The following is a 22,918-nucleotide window of genomic DNA, read 5'->3' as shown; positions in this document are numbered from 1 at the left end:
GCACCAACTTGGTGGGCTCCTTTCCAAAACTGACCCCACCCGGGCTTGCCTCGGGTCAGGCCCAGGTGTTCAAGGGAAGCATTCAGGCTCCCTGCTACACTAAGAGAGCAGAAGGATGCCCACAGGCGCAGGGGACAAATTGGGCTCAAACTGCCATATGGCTTGGATTTCACGTTTTGACTGGCAGAGTGTAATCATTTTTACAAAGTCTAGTGCCTTGCTACAGTGCCTTGTTAAAATTGTTTCTTTTTAGCCATTTACAGATTGTAAATGATAAGGTCACGAGGATTAGACACCAGTTAAAAATGTGAGAAGACATATGCTGTGCATTTTACTAATGAATGGCCGTATTCAAGCATGTTCACTAATGAATGGCAATATTTGAATGGGTCCACTAATGAATGGCAATATTTGAAAGTGGTGTTGAATTTGATACTCTGTGACCAGTGCTCCATTTCTGGAAGGAGCCAAATGCTCCATAAGGTCTGGGAAATGCTGGTGTTACAGCAAAATTGAGCTGGCCTTGCAAGATGCTAAAGGGATTTTTCAGATAGAGAAATTTGCCCACCAAGAAGTTTGTTTAGATGACTGTGGATGGTGTGAACATTGTAAATACAAGAGTCACAGCTTGTGGCCAAATCCTACTTTAATCTTTAGAAACAGGAAGCCAGGAAGTGAAGGTCAGAGCTGGGAGATGCTGGATGGGGGTGAGGACCAGCACCAGAGGAATTGGTCTTTAAAAGGGTTAAAGCAAAGAGAGGAAGCGGAGGGATTCGGGAGAGCATTGCTGCCATAAATCACACCCCTGCTGCTTGTAAGGGATGCCTGGCGAGCCAAGCAGGGGGCCGATTCTGCTCAGGACACAGCCCTGGCGACAGAGCCTGATGCTCCCTTCAGTGTCTAAAGCCACCAAGCAAAAATTCACTTAAAGTCCTCTCCCGGCAAGTGAGCCAAATTCAGGCAGAGCGAACAAGGAGAAGACGGGCTCCGTGCACCTTGTCTCAGAGCCGGGGCCCGAGAAGCAGGAAAATGGCTGGTGGGGACTGACCACAGTCAAATGGACAAGACTCCAAAGTGACTCGGAGTTAGTGAGTTGGCCAGCAGCCTGTCTCTGTGGTGATGCAGTGTGGATAAAGAGGGTCCTAGCAAAAATGCTGTGTGTATTTGAGATTCTTTCCATGCCATTGTTTGACGGAGGTCGTCAGTGGGAACACAGCGAGCTGGGGAGGGGGGAGCGGGCCTTCACACACCTTGCCGCCGGGCATGGACCGCCCGCCACATCCTCCAGAGGGCAGGTGTGCAAATGTATACTCCACGTGCCCTTAGACCCAGCTATTTCATTTCTAGAAATTTATCCTACGGATTTCCTTTCCCATGTGCAAACTGACCTGTGGAGGACGTTCCCTGCGGCTTTGTTTCTAATGGCAAAATATGGAAAAGACCTACATGGCCATCCTCGGGGGCCTGGTTAGATGCAGTAAAGCACATCTATCAGCTAGAATACTGGGCAGCTGCTTAGGTAGGACGAATGGGCTGTTCAGCAGGCTGGCTGTAAATGTAGCGAATGAAGAAGCAAGAAGCAAAGCAGAAGGCAGAATGCAATATCTTAGATGCAATTTTTGTCTTAAAATATAATGCATAAAAAATTTCTGGAAAGATACAGACAGGTGACAGTGATATCTCCCAGAAGCAATGTAGGGGACCAAGGAGGAAGGGAGACTTATGTTTCACCATATACATTTTGCACCTTTCAAGTTTGTGCTGTGTGCATGTATTATCCACTCAAAAAGTACATAAACTACTTTTTAAAACTCATGACCATGTGAGTTATCTCTCAATAAAGCTGTTAAAGAAAAGGTAAAATAAATGGCCAATAAGCATTTTTAGGTTTAAAAAAAAACTATAAATATTTTGAAGTAAGAAGTTTAAATATCTTTGTCAATAGTTCTATGTCGGACAGGTCACTGTCCAGCACCACGCTTCCTGTCTGGAGAATTATTAGGGGCCCCTCTTGACTCGAGGTTTGGAGGTCAGCCCTGTCGAAGGTCAGCTAGCAGACGTGGTCTCTTCATTGTGCGAGCTCATCGTCTCTAGTGGGTCCCTGGTTCCGAGACAGATGGTAAAAAAAAATTTCCCACTAGATCGTACTCACAGTGGATGTATAAATTAAGGCACTGCACGCCGGAAGATTGAATGAATACATACAGTACTTGATGAGATCACGATGATGTAAGAAAAGGGAATTTTCAGAGCTCCCTGTGAATGAAAATGAAACCAAGGAAAGTAAGGGCCTTTCATGGTAGCAACCCTAAAACAAAAATAATTTGGGGGATGCGAGGGGTCAATGTCACAGTATTTTGTGAGAATCTAGATGGCACTGTTCAACCATCCTTGATGATTCGTATAGAATTTGAACATTACAGGGGTGCCTGGGTGGCTGAGATGTTAAGCGTCTGCCTTAGGCTTAGGTCATGACCCGGGGTCCTGGGATTGAGGCCCACATCAGGCTCCCTGCTCAATGGGGAGCCTGCTTCTCCCTCTCCCTTCCCCCCCGCCCCGGCCCTGCTTGTGCTCTCTTTCTCTCACTCACTTTCTCTCTCAAATAAATAAATAAAATCTTTTTAAAAATTAAGAAAAACACAAAGGAATTCAGCTACTGAGCTATATTCAGCTTCCTTAAAATTGTTTCTTTTTAGCCATTTGGAGGTTGCATGTAAAAGATTGTCTTAGTTTGTTTACATTTAGAGCGTGGCATAGTTTAAGATTGCTTCCCACCCTGAGATTCTGTGATTTTAAGATGCTGTGTACTTGAAAGGAAATAACCTGACTTTCTTCTTTTCAAGATTGTGTTTTAGTGCATTATAATCTAACACCCCTTCCGTTGTGTTGCACTGTTTTGTCAGAACAGTTTTGCATGTATCAGCGGCTGGTCACCCACGGGGAGCCTTACTCTTTGGATACTTTATTTTTAACACACCGGGGCTGGATCGTATATATCACTGCTGCCATCTTCTGGAAAGTCTTACATCTGAAAGAAAACGATTTCATCTGCTCCCAAAGAAGCACAGATGTGTGCCTCAGGCTTTGATGTTTCCCTTGACTATACTAAGGGATCCTGAGACACGATTTGATTCTCTCCCGTTCTTTTAACACAGAACTTCAGAGCTATGGAAAGGAATAAACGGCACATAATAAAATGCCTTTCTCATAGATGCTGTCGTGACAGAAAACAGACAGGAAGAAACGTGGGCTTTCATGTACAGATCATTCAACTTTAAGGATCAAACCCTTATTTTAAGGGTCATTACTTGTGGTACCAACTGGCTCTCAACTGTATTGATCAGCAGACGCTGAATGTTCTGCATTGGAAGCTGTTCATTTGATTCCTTTTCATGTTTCCAAAGAGAAAATATACATACATTTCCTTTTGAATGTCTCCATGATGGGCATATGGGAAATCAAAGTCACACATCAATCAAATGACTTCTCTGCTGACAGGATATTGAATGATGAACATGACGGGCAATCCATATAGCTCCATGGTCATACAGGACGGTCTAGGGGACTGACAGAGAAGGTACCTCTGCACGTATACAAGCAAAGGGAGGCCAGCATCCCTCTCCCTACCGCAGTTAGGAGGGTCGACAAGCCTGGCATCTCCCAGGAGTTCCCGGTTTCATGCAGGACTTTCACCTAACAACAGTTATCAGCAAAATAGTGGGAATCGCTTTAATTAACAAGGGGCTTCACTGTCCTCTTACTTTTCTATAGAATTTTGTTGCCTATAAAGCATCATAACCCTATGGGAAAACCATTTATTGTGTTTACTATGAGCCAGAAACTGTGTTAAATATTCATTACCTTATTATTCCTTCTTTACAAAAAAAATAAAGGAAAGAGATATTAGGATCACTCAGGATAATGAATAGTAGAGAAAGACCTCTGTCTCCAGGTCTGTCTGACTTCAGAATTTTTTCTTTTAAACATTAAAGTAGATCTGATTTTTTAAACTATACATATCTACTATGTGATTTCATGTATTACAATGTGTGATTCTTTTATGCATGGTCCAGGTCCAAGATTTTATCCATCCTTAAGGTGAATAGTCAACATATATTAATTGCAAGGCAAAAAATATGATTTGAATGGTAAGAATGGTTTTACTATTACTTCTTGGAAAAAAAGTTTGTTGTACTGAACTTCCCACTTAGTTAGGCACCTAGGATGAGCTAGTTACTACAGTTAAGTGAAAAGTTTGGCACAAACCTCCAGGCAGCTAATCCAAAGAGAAAAATGAATTGGATTAGCATATTCATTGTCAATAAAGGGACACAGTCCCGCTGTTGGGAGTGATAACCTTGTTCCTGGTGTTGACTTCTTCTTTTTTTTATTTTATTTATATTCAGTTAATTAACATATAGTGTATTATTAGTTTCAGAGGTAGAGGTCAGTGATTCATCACTGGTGTTGACTTCTAAGCGCAATTGTCCTATGGGTACTTGGGCTCGAAGACACACACGGAAAGAGATTCGAACTACCATTTTGCAAATAACATAGAAAATTCAAGTCCTTGTTTTTTTCTATCAATCCATTTGCAAAAGAATTAACTGACCTAGTAAAGTTTTTCTATAGCAGCTGAGCTATGTCAGCCACCCAAAAGAGAGGCAGAACCAGTAGGAGGTAGATGTAGATATATAAAGATGCTTAGCTGTCCCCTAAGATCTATAGATACATAGATAAACCTATCTGTATATCAGCGTAGCCATATCTCTGGCCCTAACTCCACAAGCAGGTCTCCGAGAAGGGCAGGCTGGCACAGCCGGAAGCTGTTGTCCCCAGACAGATCCTCTACTTCTTGGGGAAACCTCAGTTCTGCTCTTAAAACCTTTCAACAGGTTGAATCAGGCACACCCAGATTATCTAGGATCATCTCTCCTCCTTAAAGCAAACTGAGTATAGATGGTGTAGGCCTACAAAATACCTTCACAGAAGCACCCAGATTAGCGTTTGATCGAGTAATTGGCAACTATGGTCTAGCCAAGTTGACACGGAAAGCTAACATTGTAGGAGATAAGTTAATACAGTCCATATATCTTGCTTTCTAGTCAAATCTAATAAGGGATAGAGTTTAGAGAGCCAACATTTTAAGTATGTATAATGTTTATAATTTTTTAAAGTCTTTCTTATTAAAGATTTTACTTATTTATGTATTTATTTGAGAGAGAGAGAGCACAAGGGGGGGATAGAGGCAGAGGGAGAAGCAGGCTCCCCGCTGAGCAAGGAGCCCAATGCGGGGCTCGATCCCAGGACCCTGGGATCATAACCTGAGCAGGAGGCAGATGCCTAATCAATTGAGCCACCCAGGTGTCCCTTAAAAGTCTTTAATTTTTTTTTTTTTTAATTTAAAGTTAACTACAGAAATTGGTGGCATTTATCAGATCTATCTCAAGAGAAAACAATCCGGGAAAAGTATACTGCATAAATGTTTGGTAGTCCCTTCCTTTCAACTAGAATTTACTCCTAAGGTGACTTTAGCAAATGTGAGACCACAGTTAGTTCATAGCAAGTCCCAGGTAAATTGCAGCCTTCTGCATTATGGGTTAGAACAAGATCCATGTGCCCCAGATGAGAGACAGGCAAGATCAGCACCCCAAATATGAAAACGTGGAAGCCGGATCTATCTTCTCAAGCTCTTTCTCTGGAAATATCTGTGCCACTGACCGTTTGAAAACTGGCCCAAAACGTTACCTCAAGGAGTTTTGTGTATGCCTAAGCCAGAGTTTCCCAGCCTTACTCTGTCCGCCCTGCCCCTAGCAACTCAGTAAGTGTTTCATGGTGCTCCTAAACCAGAGGAAATGCAGTTTTGTTTATCAAATACTTAGGTCCAAACAGTTTTGTTTGTTAAATACTCAGGTCCAAGTAAGATAAATAAGAATTAATGTCTTAGCAACACAATAGTCATTTGAAAAGACAGTTCACATAAATCAAAAGAAAATATATATATATATTTTTTTAAGATTTTATTTATTTATTTGACAGAGAGAGAGAGAGCGAGAGCAGGAACACAAGCAGGGGGAGTGGGAGAGGGAGAAGCAGGCTTCTTGCCGAGCAGGGAGCCCAATATGGGATTTGATCCCAGGACCCTGGGATCATGACCTAAGCCGAAGGCAGATGCTTAACGACTGAGCCACCCAGGCGACCCAAGAAAAAATATTTTTATTTCATTCTTAAATAACTACATCTCCTGTTGCAGACAGATGCTCACATGGTAGTTGTTTTTCTATCACAGTAACCAAAAACCCCGCTCTGCAAAGATATGTCATCAGAAGAAGAGAAGCACAATCCACAGTAACACCATGAACCGCCTTGAGTTAGTAATTCACACAGTGAACAACAGTATCACTGTGTCCTCTTCAAAAATTTAAAATATCCCATTACACCCCCATGAGCTTGTTGTGGCACCCCAGAGTGCCTCAGTGCACAGTTTGGGAACTAAAGGGCCTAAGCATTTGTACAATCACCTGGTTGAATTCTGAATAACATAATTAAAAACCTGAACATTTTGGGGGCACCTGGATGGCTTAGGCGGTTAAGCATCTGACTCTTGATTTCGGCTCAGGTCATGATCTCAGGGTCATGAGATCAAGCCCTGCCTGGGGCCCACACACTGGGCGTGGAGCCTGCTTAAGAGTCTTTCTCTCTCTCTCTCCCTCTCCTTCTATCTCTCCCCCACTTTAAAACAAAACAAAACACCCGAACATTTTCAAGATCAGACCTTCTAGGTATTTCCCCATTTTGTATGAGAAAGATGCAAGTTATTTAACTAGGAAGCCCGCTGCATGATATCTCTACTTTTAAGTTCCACTCTCTGAATGGAAGCAAATGAACAAGTACACTAATGTGAAATTATCACCAGCAGATTCTTGCAGCTTTTGCTTGCCTCTTGCCATGCTGAAACGGGGAGGCCTTCATCTTCGTGCGCTCTTCCTTTCCTGTTATGTTTTTAGTCCATTCTTCGTAGTCCCAGTGTGAAAGGGATTTAATGTCTTTGTGTCAGGAAAGGCCTATTTATTCTGACAAACTGATCAACCTCCAGGGTGTTCATCTACCATGAAACTGATTTTATATCTCATCCACTAGCTAATAAGATGTGGAGCGTCTTCCCTGTCACGCTGAGAGATCAGGCTTGCTTCCTTGGAAGGCGCTGGGGCGAAATCACACAGTGAGCGCCTCTCAATGATTGAACCGTCCGGGCTGCATTTTTCGAATGTAGTGCATGAGCGCAAAGCGATGGCTCTGGGGCAGATCCAAAGATGAGTGGACACATTAATTAAAAAAAAAAAAACTGTTTTTCATCTTAAGAGGAAGCCCTAAGATCCACTTCATCCTCTGTTCACTGGATTAGGTTTCAGCTCAGGGAAAATAAAAAATGCCAGAAATTAAAGCCTGGTGGTGTTGGCAGATTGTGTAAAGACAACCTGACACGCCCATCTCCCACCAACCTGAATCTTTAAATAAAGTTTATATCCCATAAAATGGGGACCAGTCTCTGTGCTGTGAGAAGAAATAAGACTACAACACTCTAAAAATAATGGCTAGAAGGTAGACTGCCTCTTATCTGTAGAGGCCTTTTCCTTATCAAATCCTTGCCTTTCTTGTTTAATATGCTCAGCGATTAAGACAGTTTTCAGACGAGCTGTTGAAACAAGAAACTGGACACAGGGAAGGAGGGAGTTCTGTTTCTGTGGTGAAGACAGCATGAAGGAAAACGGCCTCGGACGGGCTGTTCTTTTGGAGGCAAGGAAGGGTGGTGATGTATTGGGGGATAAAGCTGGACTTTTCTGTACCCTGTTTGTCTGGGGGTTTGTTTATCAGTTCAAACCAGTCTTACCTGAAGCAAAACTGGCTTGTGCTAAGGAATATTCATTTGAGAACTTCAAGCCTCTGCAACTTTTCTGAGTCTTCCGGATTCTCACTGCCATTACTCTATCCATTATCGATGGCTGTGTAAAAAACACCCCAAAACTTAGTGATTTAAAACAACAACAGTCTTGTTCCTGTTTTGCCTTGCTCTCTTTTTTTTTTTCTGACAAGGCCGTAATTGGGGCAGGGTCCTATAAAGACAGCTTGTCTCTGTTCCACCTGGGATCAGCTGGGGCAACTCATCCAGGGGCTGGAAGAGCCCCTGGAAATACGGCTCAGACGCCCGGCGGGCAGGTTGGTGCCGGCTGCCTGCCGGCCCGCAGCTTGGGTTCCTCTGCACACCAGCCTCTCGGGAACACTGGCAGCACGGAGGCTGCCCGTTTCCTCAGGCCTGGGCCCAGAACGCAGCATGCCATCACCTCCGCCGCGGGCTATTGGCCAAGTAGCGAACGCATGCATATTTAAGCAGAAGAGACCTGAACCTGCCTCTCCATGGGAAGAGTACCAGCTCGTTCTGGGCCAATGTTAGAAAACCACCCACTGCCCACACTCCGTACTCCCTGATCATGCTCTCCTCTGCCAGAGCATCTTCTCCGAATACAGTTTCTACAGTGAGACCTGTTTCTCCCCAGGGAGTTAGAGAATGTTCCTGGAAGGGAGCCTGTTTTCTGGTAAAGCAACTCCTTCCTCAGCTGAGAAACGGGAGGGGAGGGGAGGAAACAGTCCCTGGCTGTTATCTGCTTGATGTTCAGAACGTGTAGTGTGTCAGCGGACGTGGACTAGCTCACCCGCCGTGTACACGGATCCGATGAGATGGTTATTGTTATTACCCCGGCTTCTCAAAGGGCACAGAGCTGAGGCACAGGCTTCCCGGAGGGTGTCGGTGGGCAGGTGACGGATTGATGACTTCAATCCCATGTGTCCGACTGCAGGGCCCACACCCTTAGCCACACTCTGGAGCATGTCTGGTGGCCATGGGGTCATTCGAGAGGGGCCTCCAGATTCCCGACGGTGGGAGGACAGCTTCTTTTTCCAGCACTCACTTTGTGGCTTCCTTCCCTGAAGGTGGAGGGTGGAGAGCAGTGAGTTGCTCCCCAGGTCTCTCCCATTCTGTGGTGTGTGCATGATGAAAGGGGCACCATGCCCAGGTGAGCAGATCCGCTCCAGGCCGCGTATCAGCTACCCGTGCCTGCCATAACAAAGGACCACAGACTGGGGAGCTCCACAACAACAGTTATTTTCTCACACTCCCACAAGCTAAAAGCCCAGGAACAAGGTGTCAGCAGGGTTGGGTCCACTGAAGCCTCTCTCCTGACTTGCAGATGGCCGCCTTCTTGCTGTGTCCCCCCATGGTCATCTCTCAGTCCACGTGTGTCTGTGTCCTAATCTCCTCTTCATAAAGACACCAGTCACGCAGGATTGGGGCTGACTCTCATGACTTCATTTTACCATACTTACCTCTTCAAAGACCCTATTTCCAAATGCAATCACGTCCTGAGGTACTGGGGGTCAAATTTCACCATATGAATTCGCAGGGGACACAATTTATTTCTTCTTTCCGTAATAGGCTTTCAATGCAAAACTAAGTCTACTAACATGAACTTATAAATCCTCTGTGTATGTAAACAGATCTTGGATATGAAATTCTTTTTTTTTTTTTTTTTTACTTTACACTTTTTTTTTTATTCTTACGTTAATCCCCATACATTACATCATTAGCTTTAGATGTCGTGTTCCATGACTCATTGTTTGTGCACAACACCCAGTGCTCCATGCAGAATGTGCCCTCCTCAATACCCACCACCAGGCTAACCCATCCTCCCACCCCCCTCCCCTCTAGAACCCTCAGTTTGTTTTTCAGAGTCTATCGTCTCTCATGGTTTGTCTCCCCCTCCGATTTCCCCCCCTTCATTCTTCCCCTCCTTCTATCTTCTTCTTTTTTTTCTCTTAACATATATTGCATTATTTGTTTCAGAGTTACAGATCTGAGATTCAACAGTCTTGCACAATTCACAGCACTTACCAGAGCACATACCCTCCCCAGTGTCTATCACCCAGTCACCCCATCCCTCCCACCCTACCCCCCACTCCAACAACCCTCAGTTTGATTCCTGCGATTAAGAATTTGGATAGGAAATTCTTGAATAAAGTTGATTTCCTCATATCCTAACACCAGTACCACTCAACGACAGGTATTTGTTTACATTATTTTCTCTTCTGCCAGACTGGAAACATCATAAAGATAGGAAATAAGACTCGTGCATCTTTGAAACCCTGCTATAGGGCTTGGAACATTATTTAGTAAAGAGGGAACAATACCATCAAAATATAACTTTATTTTTCTTTGCAAAAAGTAATTTGGCACAGAACCCATCACACAAGTCAGAGGAACGACTGTAGCGAGCGTGGAAAAGGAAAAGCATGCTAGGTCCAAATGCAGCCAACAAGCCCATCCCTAACACGTGTGTGTTCTTCCGCAGTTCGTCTTCTGCCGGGACTGTAAGGAAGCGTACCATGAAGGTGAATGCGGCACCCTATGTGAAGCCTCAGGAGCAGTTACTCAGGTAGAGTGCCCTCTTCCTTCCACAAAACAGGGCTCGGGATATGGGTGAGAGACAGAAGCTTTTTCCTGAAGGTCAAGAGGGTTCCAATCTAAAAAACAAAACAAAACAAAAAACCCAAAACCAGACTAGTAGCCCATAGCCACGGGGAATGGGACTCTGGCTATCCCACCCTCACGATCCTCCCAGAACCACCCACCTCCTCAGGGTAGGACTGTAGATGGCCATTGGGATATGCCCCAGGGGTATATGGAATAGGGGAAAGGAACATAGCATGATCAGAGGAGTCTTTAGAGGAGAGAGAAAACAATTTAACAATTTCTGAATCAGAGCGATCAATATTAACCCCACATTTATAGTTTTTTCAGAAGTGCCTTGTTTAAAATCAGTGGTGAAGCTATCTCCAGGAATGATGTGCGTAGAAGTATTATATGATGCAAGGATATTACTGTTTCTAAGCAGTATCATGAAGTATGCTAAATTGTATTTCAGTCTTGATTAGGTAAAGAACGTGTTTACTGAGCCTTAATCTCCAATATACTATATCAAGCTTAGGGAAATGCAAATACATTTTCTTTTATTTATTAATTATGATCAGCCAAACCTTAGAGGAAAGGAATAAAAATTTCAGCACAGTTGATGAATTTGCTCACTATTTTTCTACCGATAGAGATGTTAACAAGGTTTTAAACATCAAATCTACCAGATAAATCTTTTAGTTACTTTATTGACAGGAACCTCATAAATAGACATAGAAATTTCAGAACATTTTAATTTTACAGTACAGAATTTAAAATATCTAAATGTTCTGAAAGAAGAGCGTAAAGAAGTATATCTTTGTAAGGTATTCTGTGGGCTTATTTACTAATGTTAACACAACCACATAAACATAACTAGTGAATTCAGGTCTTCTCATCAGCTTCTAAAATGTTGGCCAGGAGCATATTGGGAGACAGGTCTGAATTGCCATTTCTGCAACAGAGGCAGCAAATACTCTTTCTGGTGATTTTATTTTAGCCCAGGGGCGTTCAAATATGAGCTCACTGCATACTGATGTCAGGAAGATTATCCCTGAGACACCCCCGCCTCAGCACCCCTGTAGCCCAGAAGAGCTAGACTAGACCAAGACACCAAGAAATGGAGTTGGTCTAGCAACTTACATCCATATGCTCTTATGACCACAAACATGGACAAAGGCTTCCATTCAAGAAGAACTAACCAACCATGGTGTTAAAGATTGAGGTAACCCCCCAGAATTTTTTAAAGCCATTCAAACCTTAATGTTCAACTCAGGAAAGTGGGAGAAAGAAAGTTAGAGCTGGCCTTAAGCATAGATGACCAGGACCCAGGGGCCTGTGTCTGCAAAGACTACCAATTAGCGAACATGAAATCAGGTATTTGTATCCACCAGACATTCTGCTGGAAAACTGCAGGTAAGTATTTTTTTTTTAAGATTTATTTATTTATTTTAGGGAAAGAGTGAGCAGGGCCAGGGGCAGAGGAAGAGAGAGAATCTCAAGCAGACTCCTCACTGAGCACAGAGCCTGACACAGGGTTCGATCCGATGACCATGACATCGTGACCTGAGCCAAATCAGGAGTCAAACATTTAACCCACTGCATCACCCAAGCGCCCCTGCAGATAAATATATTTTTCCTCAGAGTCACATAAAGGAGTCATAGGGGAGACTTAAAGGAAAATATATAATAATATTGATATGCTAAAACGAAGTTTAGGAAATCTATAGCTTTGTATAATGCTTCCCCAGAAAAGTCATGGAAGGTAGATCAGAGTTTGTCAAAAGGACAGTGGGTTAAGGATGATAAAGAACATCCCAGCAGAAAATACTGCATGGACAAAGATACAGAGGCAAATATCTTATCTGGTGCACAGATATTTAATAGATGTTTGTTGAGCGATCGTTACATCTATAAAGAAAAAGACATTATTTCATTCATGCATCAAATATGTGTTAAACACCTATAATCCATTAGGCTTTGTTCTAGGCTCTGGGGATAAAGTACCTGCTCTCACAGACTTTATGCTACTTTATTAGATGCCACAAGGGCTGCACAATCAGTATGATAGGAATTGAGAAAAAGAATAGTTAATTCAGGACAGTTATCCCAGAAAGAATTCAGGAAGAGGTGGCCCTCCATAAGACCTCCCTGAAACGAGGGTCCTTCCTTCCTTGCTCAAGCTGCTGGACCAACCTCATACCCCTCTTATGGGTATGAAACAAAACAAATTGACCAACCGAGCTGGAAGAGTCTGTCTATCCACTGTTGCCTGAGAACAGAAGGCAACTTCTTGGGGTTTTGCTGCCCTTTTCCCCTACATCTCTGATTTATTAGGGTCCTACAGGAAAAAGAATCCAACTCAAATGTGCACATGAAGAGATTTTAACTAAAAGGTCACGGATGACCTACAGCGGTGGGGAAGAGTCGCAAGAACCCAAACAACATGGAGGGCCTCCAAGGGCACCGTCAGTGGGGAGCCATGACCGCCCGAGGCCTGAAGGGACAAAAGAAGGAAATGGTGTCACACAGGGAATAACCCTGGGGGCTGGAGCCATGGAAGTGGGGCCTCTTGACAGCCAGTATAACCACAGAGGGTCCAACATTGCCAGAAGTGGGCCCCAAGCAGGAAGGGAATGAAGATGGACATCTCCACTTCCCTCTCCCACCCTCCGATCTCTTGCTGATGTCTCCACATCCAACCAAAAGCGAACCTCGAGGGGTCCTAGCAACACAGCCTTGGGGAGTCAGCCTTCCAGGTGCAGGCCAGAGGAGGGTAAAGAATACAGAATAACCAGTGAATTCTCTATGATCTGATTTACCAAGTCTCCAAAGCCTCCTGATTTCAATCATAGCTACTCTTGGACATGGAAAGTCCTGTCCTATTTCATCAAACTAAAAGACCAATTCCATTCAGTAAGAGAAAGGACTTTTATTTTAGTAGGACCAATTTGTTGTCTGTTCCCTCTATTTCTCTCAAAAAGCAGATGACCTCTGCAATTCCACTGATACGAAATCTTTGAAAGGAGGACTCTCTACACATCTGACAATAAAATCTAATTGCAGGCCCCCTCTTGGAACTGAAGGCTTTGGATGCAGCCTCGTGTCTGGATTTTGTTTGTACTAACAAAGTACCCTCATTAACCCTCTTCACATTTCCTTTCAATTCAATTCACCTGTAAGGTTTCTCCTTTCAGTATTTGTGCCTGCTCTCCACTGTTCTCCCTTGAAAGCTGAGTGGTTTCTAGTCTTTAATATTACATTATCCAGCCAAGCAAGCCCATGTCTCCTGGGGCCCAGTCAGGCTTTTTTTCATCAGTTAGGCTGCTTGACCCTAAACTTAATGCATTTTTTGATTAATGCAATATTTTTCTTTAAAAAAAGCAAACTCAAAAATTGGTTTTAAATTGATTTTAAAATATTGAGCAAGCTTTAGGTTGAAACTGCTGGGAGTTTGGGAAATAGGTGACAGAAGATCAATCCATCATAGGCTAATGAGAATCCAGCCCTATTTGCTTCCCCTTGTTCTTGCCTGCTTGTTCTCCTCCCCATGTTCTGTCTCCTTCCATATATCCCCTCTGGAGGCTTTCTAATAAGTAAACACTTGATCTTGCAAACCACATAAATTGATTAATTTTCCCAGTGGTTCCAAGGAGTAGATGTTATTCTCCCTATTCAACTGGAAGGAAAACTGAGACTTCTGGATTTTTAATGGCATTATCCAAAGCCACAGAGGAAATCATTTTCAGTGGCAGTAGCTGATCAAAGTAGTTTGGGAGCAGTGACTGCTCTCACTGAGTAACAAATCTATAGTGTCTAAAGGGAGCGTACCCATCCCTGCCTGCCAAGCTCCTACTCAACCTTCAAGACCCAGATCATATGTCACTTGCATGAAACCATCTGCCCACCCCACTACCTCCTTGAAGCTCTCAGACAACTGTAAATGCTTCTGTTATACATTCATCACACTGAAGTATTGTTTCCCTGTCTCTTCACTAAAATTCAGAGCTTTGTTGGTGCAAGGTTTGTACCTATTTTGTCCTTATAACCTCTAGTGCCCAGGATGCCTAGGATATAGTAGGTACTCATTAAGTGCTGTTTGAAAGAATGACAACTCTTTCCTTCATCCCCAAACCTCCCTTCTCACCATGAAGCCGGGAAAGCATTCTACAAGAATGGTGGAGAGGAGTCATCCAAGATGGTGACATAGGAGGCTCCTGAGCTCCCTGCCCTCACAGATGCACCAAACCTACAGCTACACAGGGGGCAGTGCCCCCTGATAGAGATCCAAAAACTAGCTGAATGACTCCTACATATCAGATGAATAAGAAAATACCTACATCAAAATGGGTAGGAAAGGCTGAGACACACTCTTGCCATAAACCCTACTCCTGGCACTGTGCCATACAATCAGGATGGAACCCCCAACTCACAGCTTCTCCCAGAAGGGCGAAGGCTTTGGACCCTACATCTAGCACCCCAACTGTAAAGACTGGGTGCCAAACACCTAGCTCTGAAAACCAATAAAGCTTATGACTATGAGACCCACAGGACTATAGCAAACACAGAAGCAATTCCTACGGGGCACACCGCAATCACCACATCTATCCCCACAGGACTTAGCACAGAGGGAGCAGGCAAAACCTCCCATCTTCCAGTCTTTCCATGAAGGAGGTTTACCTGCATACTTTGAAAGCTGCTGCCTCCAGGCCAGACTTCTAATTTAGCAGGCACTAGGGGTTGGCTGTGATCCTCCCCAAAGACCAAGGAAACGCGAGGATGCCTCTCTCACCTTCTCCCTCTAATCCACCACAAGTTGCCAGTGTCCTCCTGGAAGGAGCTTGTGCACAAGTCTGCACCCCAACTTCTATGGCTCTTACCCAAGGGACGGGTCTCTGATCCCTGGCCCTGATAGTCAAAGACGCTTCCATTCATGAGTCCCATGGAACTGTAGCAAACAAAGAAGCAATTCTTAACTGGCTATCCCCACCCAGGGCTCAGCATAGAGGGACCAGGCAAAAAACACTGTCTCCCATCTTTCCCTGAAAGGGGTTTATCGAAATACTTTAAAAGCTGCCACCTTAGAACAAGGCTTCCAATTTAGCAGGCATCTGAGGGCTAGCTGCAATCTTGCCCAGAGACAAGGGAAGCCAGCAGATACCTTTCCCACCTCCCTTCAGCCTATTCTAATAAAAGAAGCAAGTTGCCAGTATCTCCTTGGAAGGAGCTTGTTCAACAGCAGGCTAGATGAAGTAGAAGAAAGGATCAACGAGTTCAAAGACAGGCCAGTGGAACTCATCCAACCAGGGCAGCAAAAAGAGAAAAAGAATTTTAGGGGCACCTGGGTGGCTCAGTTGGTTAAGCATCTGCCTTTGGCTCAGGACATGATCTCAAGGTCCTGGGATCAAGCCCCACATGGGGCTCCCTGCTCAGTGGGGAGCCCGCATCTCCCTCTGCCTCTCCCCCTGCTTATGAGCTTTCTCTCTGTCTGTGTCAAATAAATAAATAAAATCTTTAAAAATAAGAAAAGAAGGATTTTAAAAATGAAGATAGCATGAAGGACTTATGGGACATTATCAAGGAGACCAATATCCAGATTATTGGAATCCTGCAAGAAGAGAGAAAGAGTCAGAAAGCTTATTCAAAGAAATAATGGCTGAAAACTTCCCTAACCTAGTAAAAGAAACAGATATCCAGATCTAGGAAGTTCAAAATGTACTAAATAAGATCTAAAGAGATCCACATCAAGACACATTATGAATTGTCAAAAGTTAAAAACAAGAAGAGAACCCTAAAAGCAGCAAGAGAAACGCAACTTGTTTTGTACAAGGGAATTCCCAGAGGACTGTTAGCAGATTTTTCAGCAGAAACTTTGCCAGCCAGAAGGGAGTGAGGTGATATATTCAAAGTACTGAAAGAAAAAAACTGCCAACCAAGAATTCTCTACACAGCAAAGTTGTCCTTTAGGATTGAAAGAGAGATAGTTTTCCAGAATAACAAAAGCTGATGAAGTTCATGACCACTAGACTGGCCTTAGAAAAAATGTTAAAGGGAGTTCTTCAAAACTGAAATGAAATGCTACATCAAGAAACAACAACAAAAATCTCAAATAAACAATGTAACTGGACACATCAAGGAGCTACAAAATTAAGAACAAACTAAGCCCAACGTGAGTAGAGGAAAGGAAATAACAAAGATCAGAGCAGAAATAAATGACATGGAGACCAAAAAGATAATGGTAAGCAACAATAAAACTAAAAGCTGGGTTTTTTTTAAAGATAAACTAAATTGGCAAACCTTTACTAAGACTTACCAAGAAAGAAAGTCTCAAATAAATAAAATCAGAAATGAAAGGAGACAAAACAACTGATACCACAGGAATACAAAAGATCCTGAAACTACTATGAACAATTATACACCAACAAATTTGGACAACACAGAAGTGGAGAAAAAACCTACAACCTACCAAGATTGAATCATGAAGAAATAGAAAAGCTGGACCAACCAATTACCGGTAAGAAGATTGAATCAGTAATCGAAAACCTCCCAACAGGGGCTCCTGGATGGCTCAGTCCGTTAAGCATCTGCCTTTAGCTCAGATCATGATCTCAGGGTCCTAGGATTAAGCCCTTCATCGGGCTCCCTGCTCACTGGGAAGTCTGCTTCTCCCTCTCCCTCTGTGTCTGCCCCCGACTCATGGTTGCTCCCTCTCTCTCTCAAATAAATAATTAAAATCTTAAAAAAAAAAAAAAAAAAAAACTCCCAACAAACAAAAGTCCAGGATCAGATGGCTTCACTGGTGACTTCCAGGAAAAATGTAAAGAATTACCACCAATTCCTCTCAAAGACTTCCAAAAAATAGAAAGGGAATACTTCCAAACTCATTTTACGAGGTCAGCATTACCCTAATGCCAAATTCAGACAGGGACATTACAAGAAAAGAAAATTACTGGCCAATATCCATGATGAACATAGATCCATAAATCCTCAACAAAATACTAGCAAATTCAATTCCACAATACATTAAAAGGATCATACACCATGATCAAGTGGGGTTTATTCCAGGAATGCAAGTATGGTTCAACATCCACCAGTCAATATGATATATTAACAAAATGTTAAAAATCAACATGATGCATTAACAAAATGAAGGATAAAAATCATATGAACATCTCATTAGATGCAGAAAAAGCATTTGACAAAACTTAGCATCCATTCCTGATAAAAATGCACAACGAATTATGTATAGAGGGAATGTACCTCAACATAATAAAGGCCATATATGACAAGCTCACAGCTAACATCATACTCAATGGTGAAAAGAAAGTTTTTCCTCTTAAGATCAGGAACATGACAAGGATGTCCATAACTTTTATTCCACATAGTACTGGAAGTCCCATCCAGAGCAGTTAACCAAGAAAAATAAATAAAAGTCATCCAAATAAGAAAGGAAGAAGTAGCATCTCTATTTGCAGATGGCATGATATTATATACAGAAAACCCAAAAGATTGCACCAAAAACCTGTTAGAACTAATAAACGACTTCAGTAAAGTTGCAGGATATAAAATCTATATGCAAAAACCAGACTTACAAATGGCCAACAGGTACATGAAAAGCTGTTCAACATCATTAAACATCAGGGAAATGCAAATCAAAACCACAAAGTATCAAAAAGACAAGAGATAACAAAGGCTAGCAAGGGTGTGGAGAAAGGAACTATGAAAAACAGAATGGAGGGTTCCCAAGCAATTAAAATTAGAAATACTGTATGATCCAGCATTTTCACTTCTGAGTATATATTCAAAGGAAAGAAAATCATCTCAAGGAGATATTTGCATTCCCATGTTCATAGCAGTATTATTCACAATACCCAAGGTACAGAAACAACCTAAGTATCTGTCAACAGATGAAAGGTTAAAGAAAATGTGGTATATTATTCAGTCTTTTAAAAAGAAGGAAATTATGTCATTTGCAACAACATGAATGAAACTGGAAGGCATTATAAGCCAGACAAAGACGAATCCTGCATGGTATCACGTATATTTGGAATAATAAAAAAAAAAAAGTCAAACTCATAGAAACAGGGGGTAGAAAAGTGGTTGCCAGGGGGTAGGGGATGGCAAAAATAGGGAGAGGTTGATAGAAGGGTACAAACTTTCAGCTGTAAGATGAGTAAGTTCCAATGATCACATGTATAACCTGGTGACTATAATGAATAACTGTGTTGTATAATTAAAACTTACTAAGAGAGTGGAACTGAAATGTTCTCACATACACACACAGTAATATGTGAGGGTGGTGGATGAACTAACTCAGTGGAGGGAATGATTGCACAGTGTATGACACATCACATTGTCATGTTGTACACTTTAAATACCTTACAATTTTATATGTCTATCATACCTCAGTAAAACTGAAATTAGAACCACGATGTGGATAAATTTTCAGATGGAAAATATCTTTCATAGCAAAAGCTCAAAGAGTCATGTCTCTTCAAAGGCAAAAAATCTAGCTACTTGCTTTCATAATTGGGTGAAAGCAGAAAAAAATGGTAACTCTAAAATGTTCACTATAGTTTGTTTTACATAATAAAAAAATAAATAGTTTAAAAAATTTTAAACGGATGGGCAGTGACTTCAGGGCTGACTTTTGCCTTAGCCATCTTTTGAATCATAAGAGAAAATAAGTTTGCCCACAATAACCCACTCTTCCCTCCATCTGCCTCCTAAATTAGAAGAATAAACCTCCATTTTGCCTGGGAGAAAAATAATAATGTATGTTTGTATAGTACTTATTTACAAAGCACTTTCAAATACACCTTCTCATTTTGAGCTCTTCACAACATTATGCCCTAGACTTGGATTATAGACAAGGTATAAGGAGAGAGAGTGACCATCCAAGGTCATAGAGTTGACAATCCACCTTTCTAAGTGGTGTCACTCTGCATTTTGAAAAGGGGATATGTGTATGTTATTGTTGGCTAGTGAAATACTATACCACCATGGCACTCAAATGCCGACAGGGACCAGACGATTAGTGTCCATGAGCGAAGTAGTGTCCATGAGCAGATTCATGGAGTTTCCTATGTTTTGATAAGGATGAAGATACATTTCATTTTCTTCTAATTTTCCAGCAACAGAAAAGCACATTAAAACAATTGCCTGCAAACACAATTGTACATAGCCTGTGGGGGTCTGAGCAAACCTGGAAAGACATAGCTCCAGTCAATTTTGCTAAGTAAAAATGGGGGAGCATGTTACCAGATCTTCCAAACTGATTTATTTTATTTTTTAGTAGCTTGAAATTCATGTGTTTATGTTAAATATCCTTATTTTAAGTGTTGAGAGCTAACTGCATAAAAATTTAAATACATCTCATTTAAATACGTCTCAGTGAAGAACCAGCAGCACCAAAATTCCCAGCAGCTGATGTGGGGCGAGATGTGGCAGAGGGTCCACCACCAGATCCGAGGTGGTATCTATAGGTATCTATAGGTAAAATTTTGTCTCCAATCACTGTGTTAAACCTTTTGTTACATGACTTTGAATCTGATTTTGACTAAGTCTTAATTTCTTATAATCAATAAAAAGAAGAAAAAAAGAGATATCCAGTAAATACTTACAAAGCATCTACTCTGTACCATTAAGTCTAAATTTCTTACAAAGAACCTAACTAAATAACTGATCCATTAAAAAAAAAAAAAAAGACTACAGGTATTTTGGATATAACATTAAACAAGACAGACCCAGCCTTTGATCTCATGAGGTTTATAATCTAGTGACATAGAAAAACAAATAAACAAATAATCAAAATACTATATGCTGAGAGGCACAATCAGGGAAGTTGAGGATGCTATGACATCTAGTTTTCTAAGACGTTCAAGGAATTGGTCACAGGAAGAAATGAAGCCTGAGACTGAGAAGATGAGCTATCCAGACAAGGACAGGACTTAAAGATGCTCTAGGCAGAGATGAAGTACGCAAAGTTCTAGAGATGAAGGAGAAGGGCATGTTCAGAGAATTGAGAGCAGCTCAGTATGATCACGGCATAAGGTGTTGGCGGCAGTAGACCGAGCTGGAGAAATAGGCAGAGGGTAGCAAATAAAGGGTTATATGAGTCATGTTAAGGACGTTGGAATTAAGGGCACTGGGAAGGCATTGAAGGATTCGAAGAAGATCGACATTGTCAGATGGGTGTTTTTGAAAGATCGCTAGCAGGGCTAGTATATGACTCTTGGTTTCCGCTAAGGTCATGATCTCAGGGTTGTGGGATCGGGCTCTGCACTCAGCAGGGAGTCTGCTTGGGATTCTCTCTCTCCCTCTCCCTATGTCCTGCCCCCCGCTCATGCTCTCCCTCTCTCTCTCCCTCTAAAAATAAATCAATAAATCTTAAAAAAAAAAAAAGAAGAAAGATAAATCACTAGCTGCGGTAGGAGAAACAATAGGGAACTGTAATAGTTTTCAGGAAGCAGACCCTGCGACCAGAGGTTTGAGAGCAGGTGTACTGGAGGGTGCTCTGGGGGAGCACTGTGCAGAGCGAAGGGAGCAGGGTTGGGCGGAGGGGGTTGAACGGTGGTGCAGCTACAACAGTCCTACAAAGTGCTCTGGAGCAGGAACGGTCCTTCAGAGTTGCTCTGCATCACAGGGGCCAGGCTTTTGCACCCCTGTCACCCCCAGTGGTCCAAGCCCAAGGGTTGTGTGCCGTACTAAAGCCCCGACTACTGAACGTGACCATTTGCTATCAAAAGCATTGCTGCTTAGACGCTCCAGCCGCACAGGGCTCCAGAGCACACCAGGAGCTTTATTCCAACTGGTGTGCATAACTCCCCGCTGCAGAGCCCTAGATACCATCATTGTGATTCTCTTCTGGCTTGCAGTAGACTCCATGTGGTCTTTTCCCAGCACAGACAGCTTGAATACCATGGGTGCATGGCCAGAGACAGGATGCTCGCATGGCAGCCTGACCTTCTGCACAGCGCTCTGCAGCCCCGGACCCCCTCAAGGCTGCCAGTGCTCATCGGCCACCAATAACAGCCTCCTTTATGGCCACGAGCTGGTGGGTCTCTACCTGCACCCCCCATTTTAGAGTTTGTGTCCTAGGACCACTCCTGCTACCAGCTGTCATAGGTCAGTTTCCCAGGGAGACAGCCTCTGAGACTTGCACACAAGAGGGTCTTGGGGAACACTGTCAGGAGCAGCACTGTGGAGGAAAAGGAGGCAGGATTGAGCAGTGGGAGGAGGTGACACCCATGAGCTGAACAGAAGATGGGGTGGGGCTGGGAAGTCAGGTGGCTCTTGAGAGTTGTCTGCCTCAAGGCAGGGGGCCAGAGGCTGGTCTTCAGCATGCATCCATGTCATTGGATGTGGCCTGTCCCCATATCCACGAATGCTCTTCGAGGGAAAGGCCCAGGTAGCATCTCAGTGAAGAATCAGCAGCACCAAAATTCACAGCAGCTGATGTGAGGCCAGATGTGGCAGAGGGTCCACCACCAGATCCAAGACTAGAGAGATGGCTGGTGCACTGGTGAGGGCAGTCAGGAATACCGAGAGGTGGGGTTGGAGGTCTGGTCTGCAGACCTTGTCAGTGAGCTAGAAGACAGGATGAGAGAAACAGAAGTTCAGGTCGGTGCTCGGATTTCTAACTTGGGTGGATGATGGTGCCCTCCCTGGAGGAGGAAACACTGGAGCAAAAGCAGAGTGTGCAGGGAGAGACAGCTCACTTTGGACGTCTGAGAGCAGGTGTTCAGGGCGTGAAGGGGTGGATGCATAGAGCACCTGGGAGGGGACGCCTAGGTTGGAGCCGAGGATGTAGTGTCCAGTCGCTTACCCCTCAGCCATGGTCCCTACCCCAGCCTCCTCGGGTGTTCAGCCAGAGGCTGGGAGGGGTGCCTCCCTGGGGAGGAGAATGAGACAAGGACACTCAGGAGAGCCTGGATTCCTGGATCTGTTTTGCCTTCGTATCTCATCCCCGTTATCTCTCAGCCATTTTCTGCGTTCCGCACAAGCGCTGCCCCAGAACTGGGAGCCAGGTGTACTTTATTCTCCCAGAGGTGCAGGTCCTGGTTATTTAGGAGTGTAGTTCCGGAATCACTCGTTGGTTTAAGGAAAGCAGCTTTATTGGTCACCACCTCCCTGAAGCCCTCGGGTCTGGACGCAGCCTGGTGGGGGCACGGACGCCAGGGACGGTGATGCATCCGTGCAGATGCCTCCCAGCGCGTGGCTCAGGACACAGGAGCCGAGTGAGTGCCCAGACCCACCAAGGCCTCTGTAGCCCATGAGAGGTGGGCTCTGGGGGAGCGGGGCTGGTCCTCACAACAACTGGTTCTGATTTTCCCCACTTCCAGGCAAGTCACTCAAATTCTAACAGCCTTGTTCCTCACCTGCCGCATGGGGCCAGTAAGATCTACTGAGCTATAA

The 22,918-nt window shown here is 43.5% G+C and overlaps 1 protein-coding gene across 4 annotated transcripts in view; it reads left to right on the top strand.

Moving 5' to 3' along the window:
- Window positions 1-22,918, top strand: part of PRKN (parkin RBR E3 ubiquitin protein ligase) — a 1,287,790-nt gene that overhangs the window by 1,219,804 nt on the left and 45,068 nt on the right. For all 4 annotated transcript variants that reach the window (XM_064598332.1, XM_045865856.3, XM_045865855.1 and 1 more), the window contains exon 10: window positions 10,404-10,487. In XM_064598332.1, coding sequence (XP_064454402.1) covers window positions 10,404-10,487 — 84 coding nt within the window. The remainder of the gene's footprint in view (window positions 1-10,403; window positions 10,488-22,918) is intronic.

The sequence above is a fragment of the Mirounga angustirostris genome, unplaced genomic scaffold, assembly GCF_029215605.1.
Source record: "Mirounga angustirostris isolate CCGP_5_RB_7025 unplaced genomic scaffold, mMirAng1.0.hap1 SCAF_8, whole genome shotgun sequence".
Lineage (NCBI taxonomy): Eukaryota > Metazoa > Chordata > Mammalia > Carnivora > Phocidae > Mirounga > Mirounga angustirostris.
Note: the sequence above shows the minus strand (reverse complement) of the source record. Positions and strands in the feature narration are given on the sequence as shown.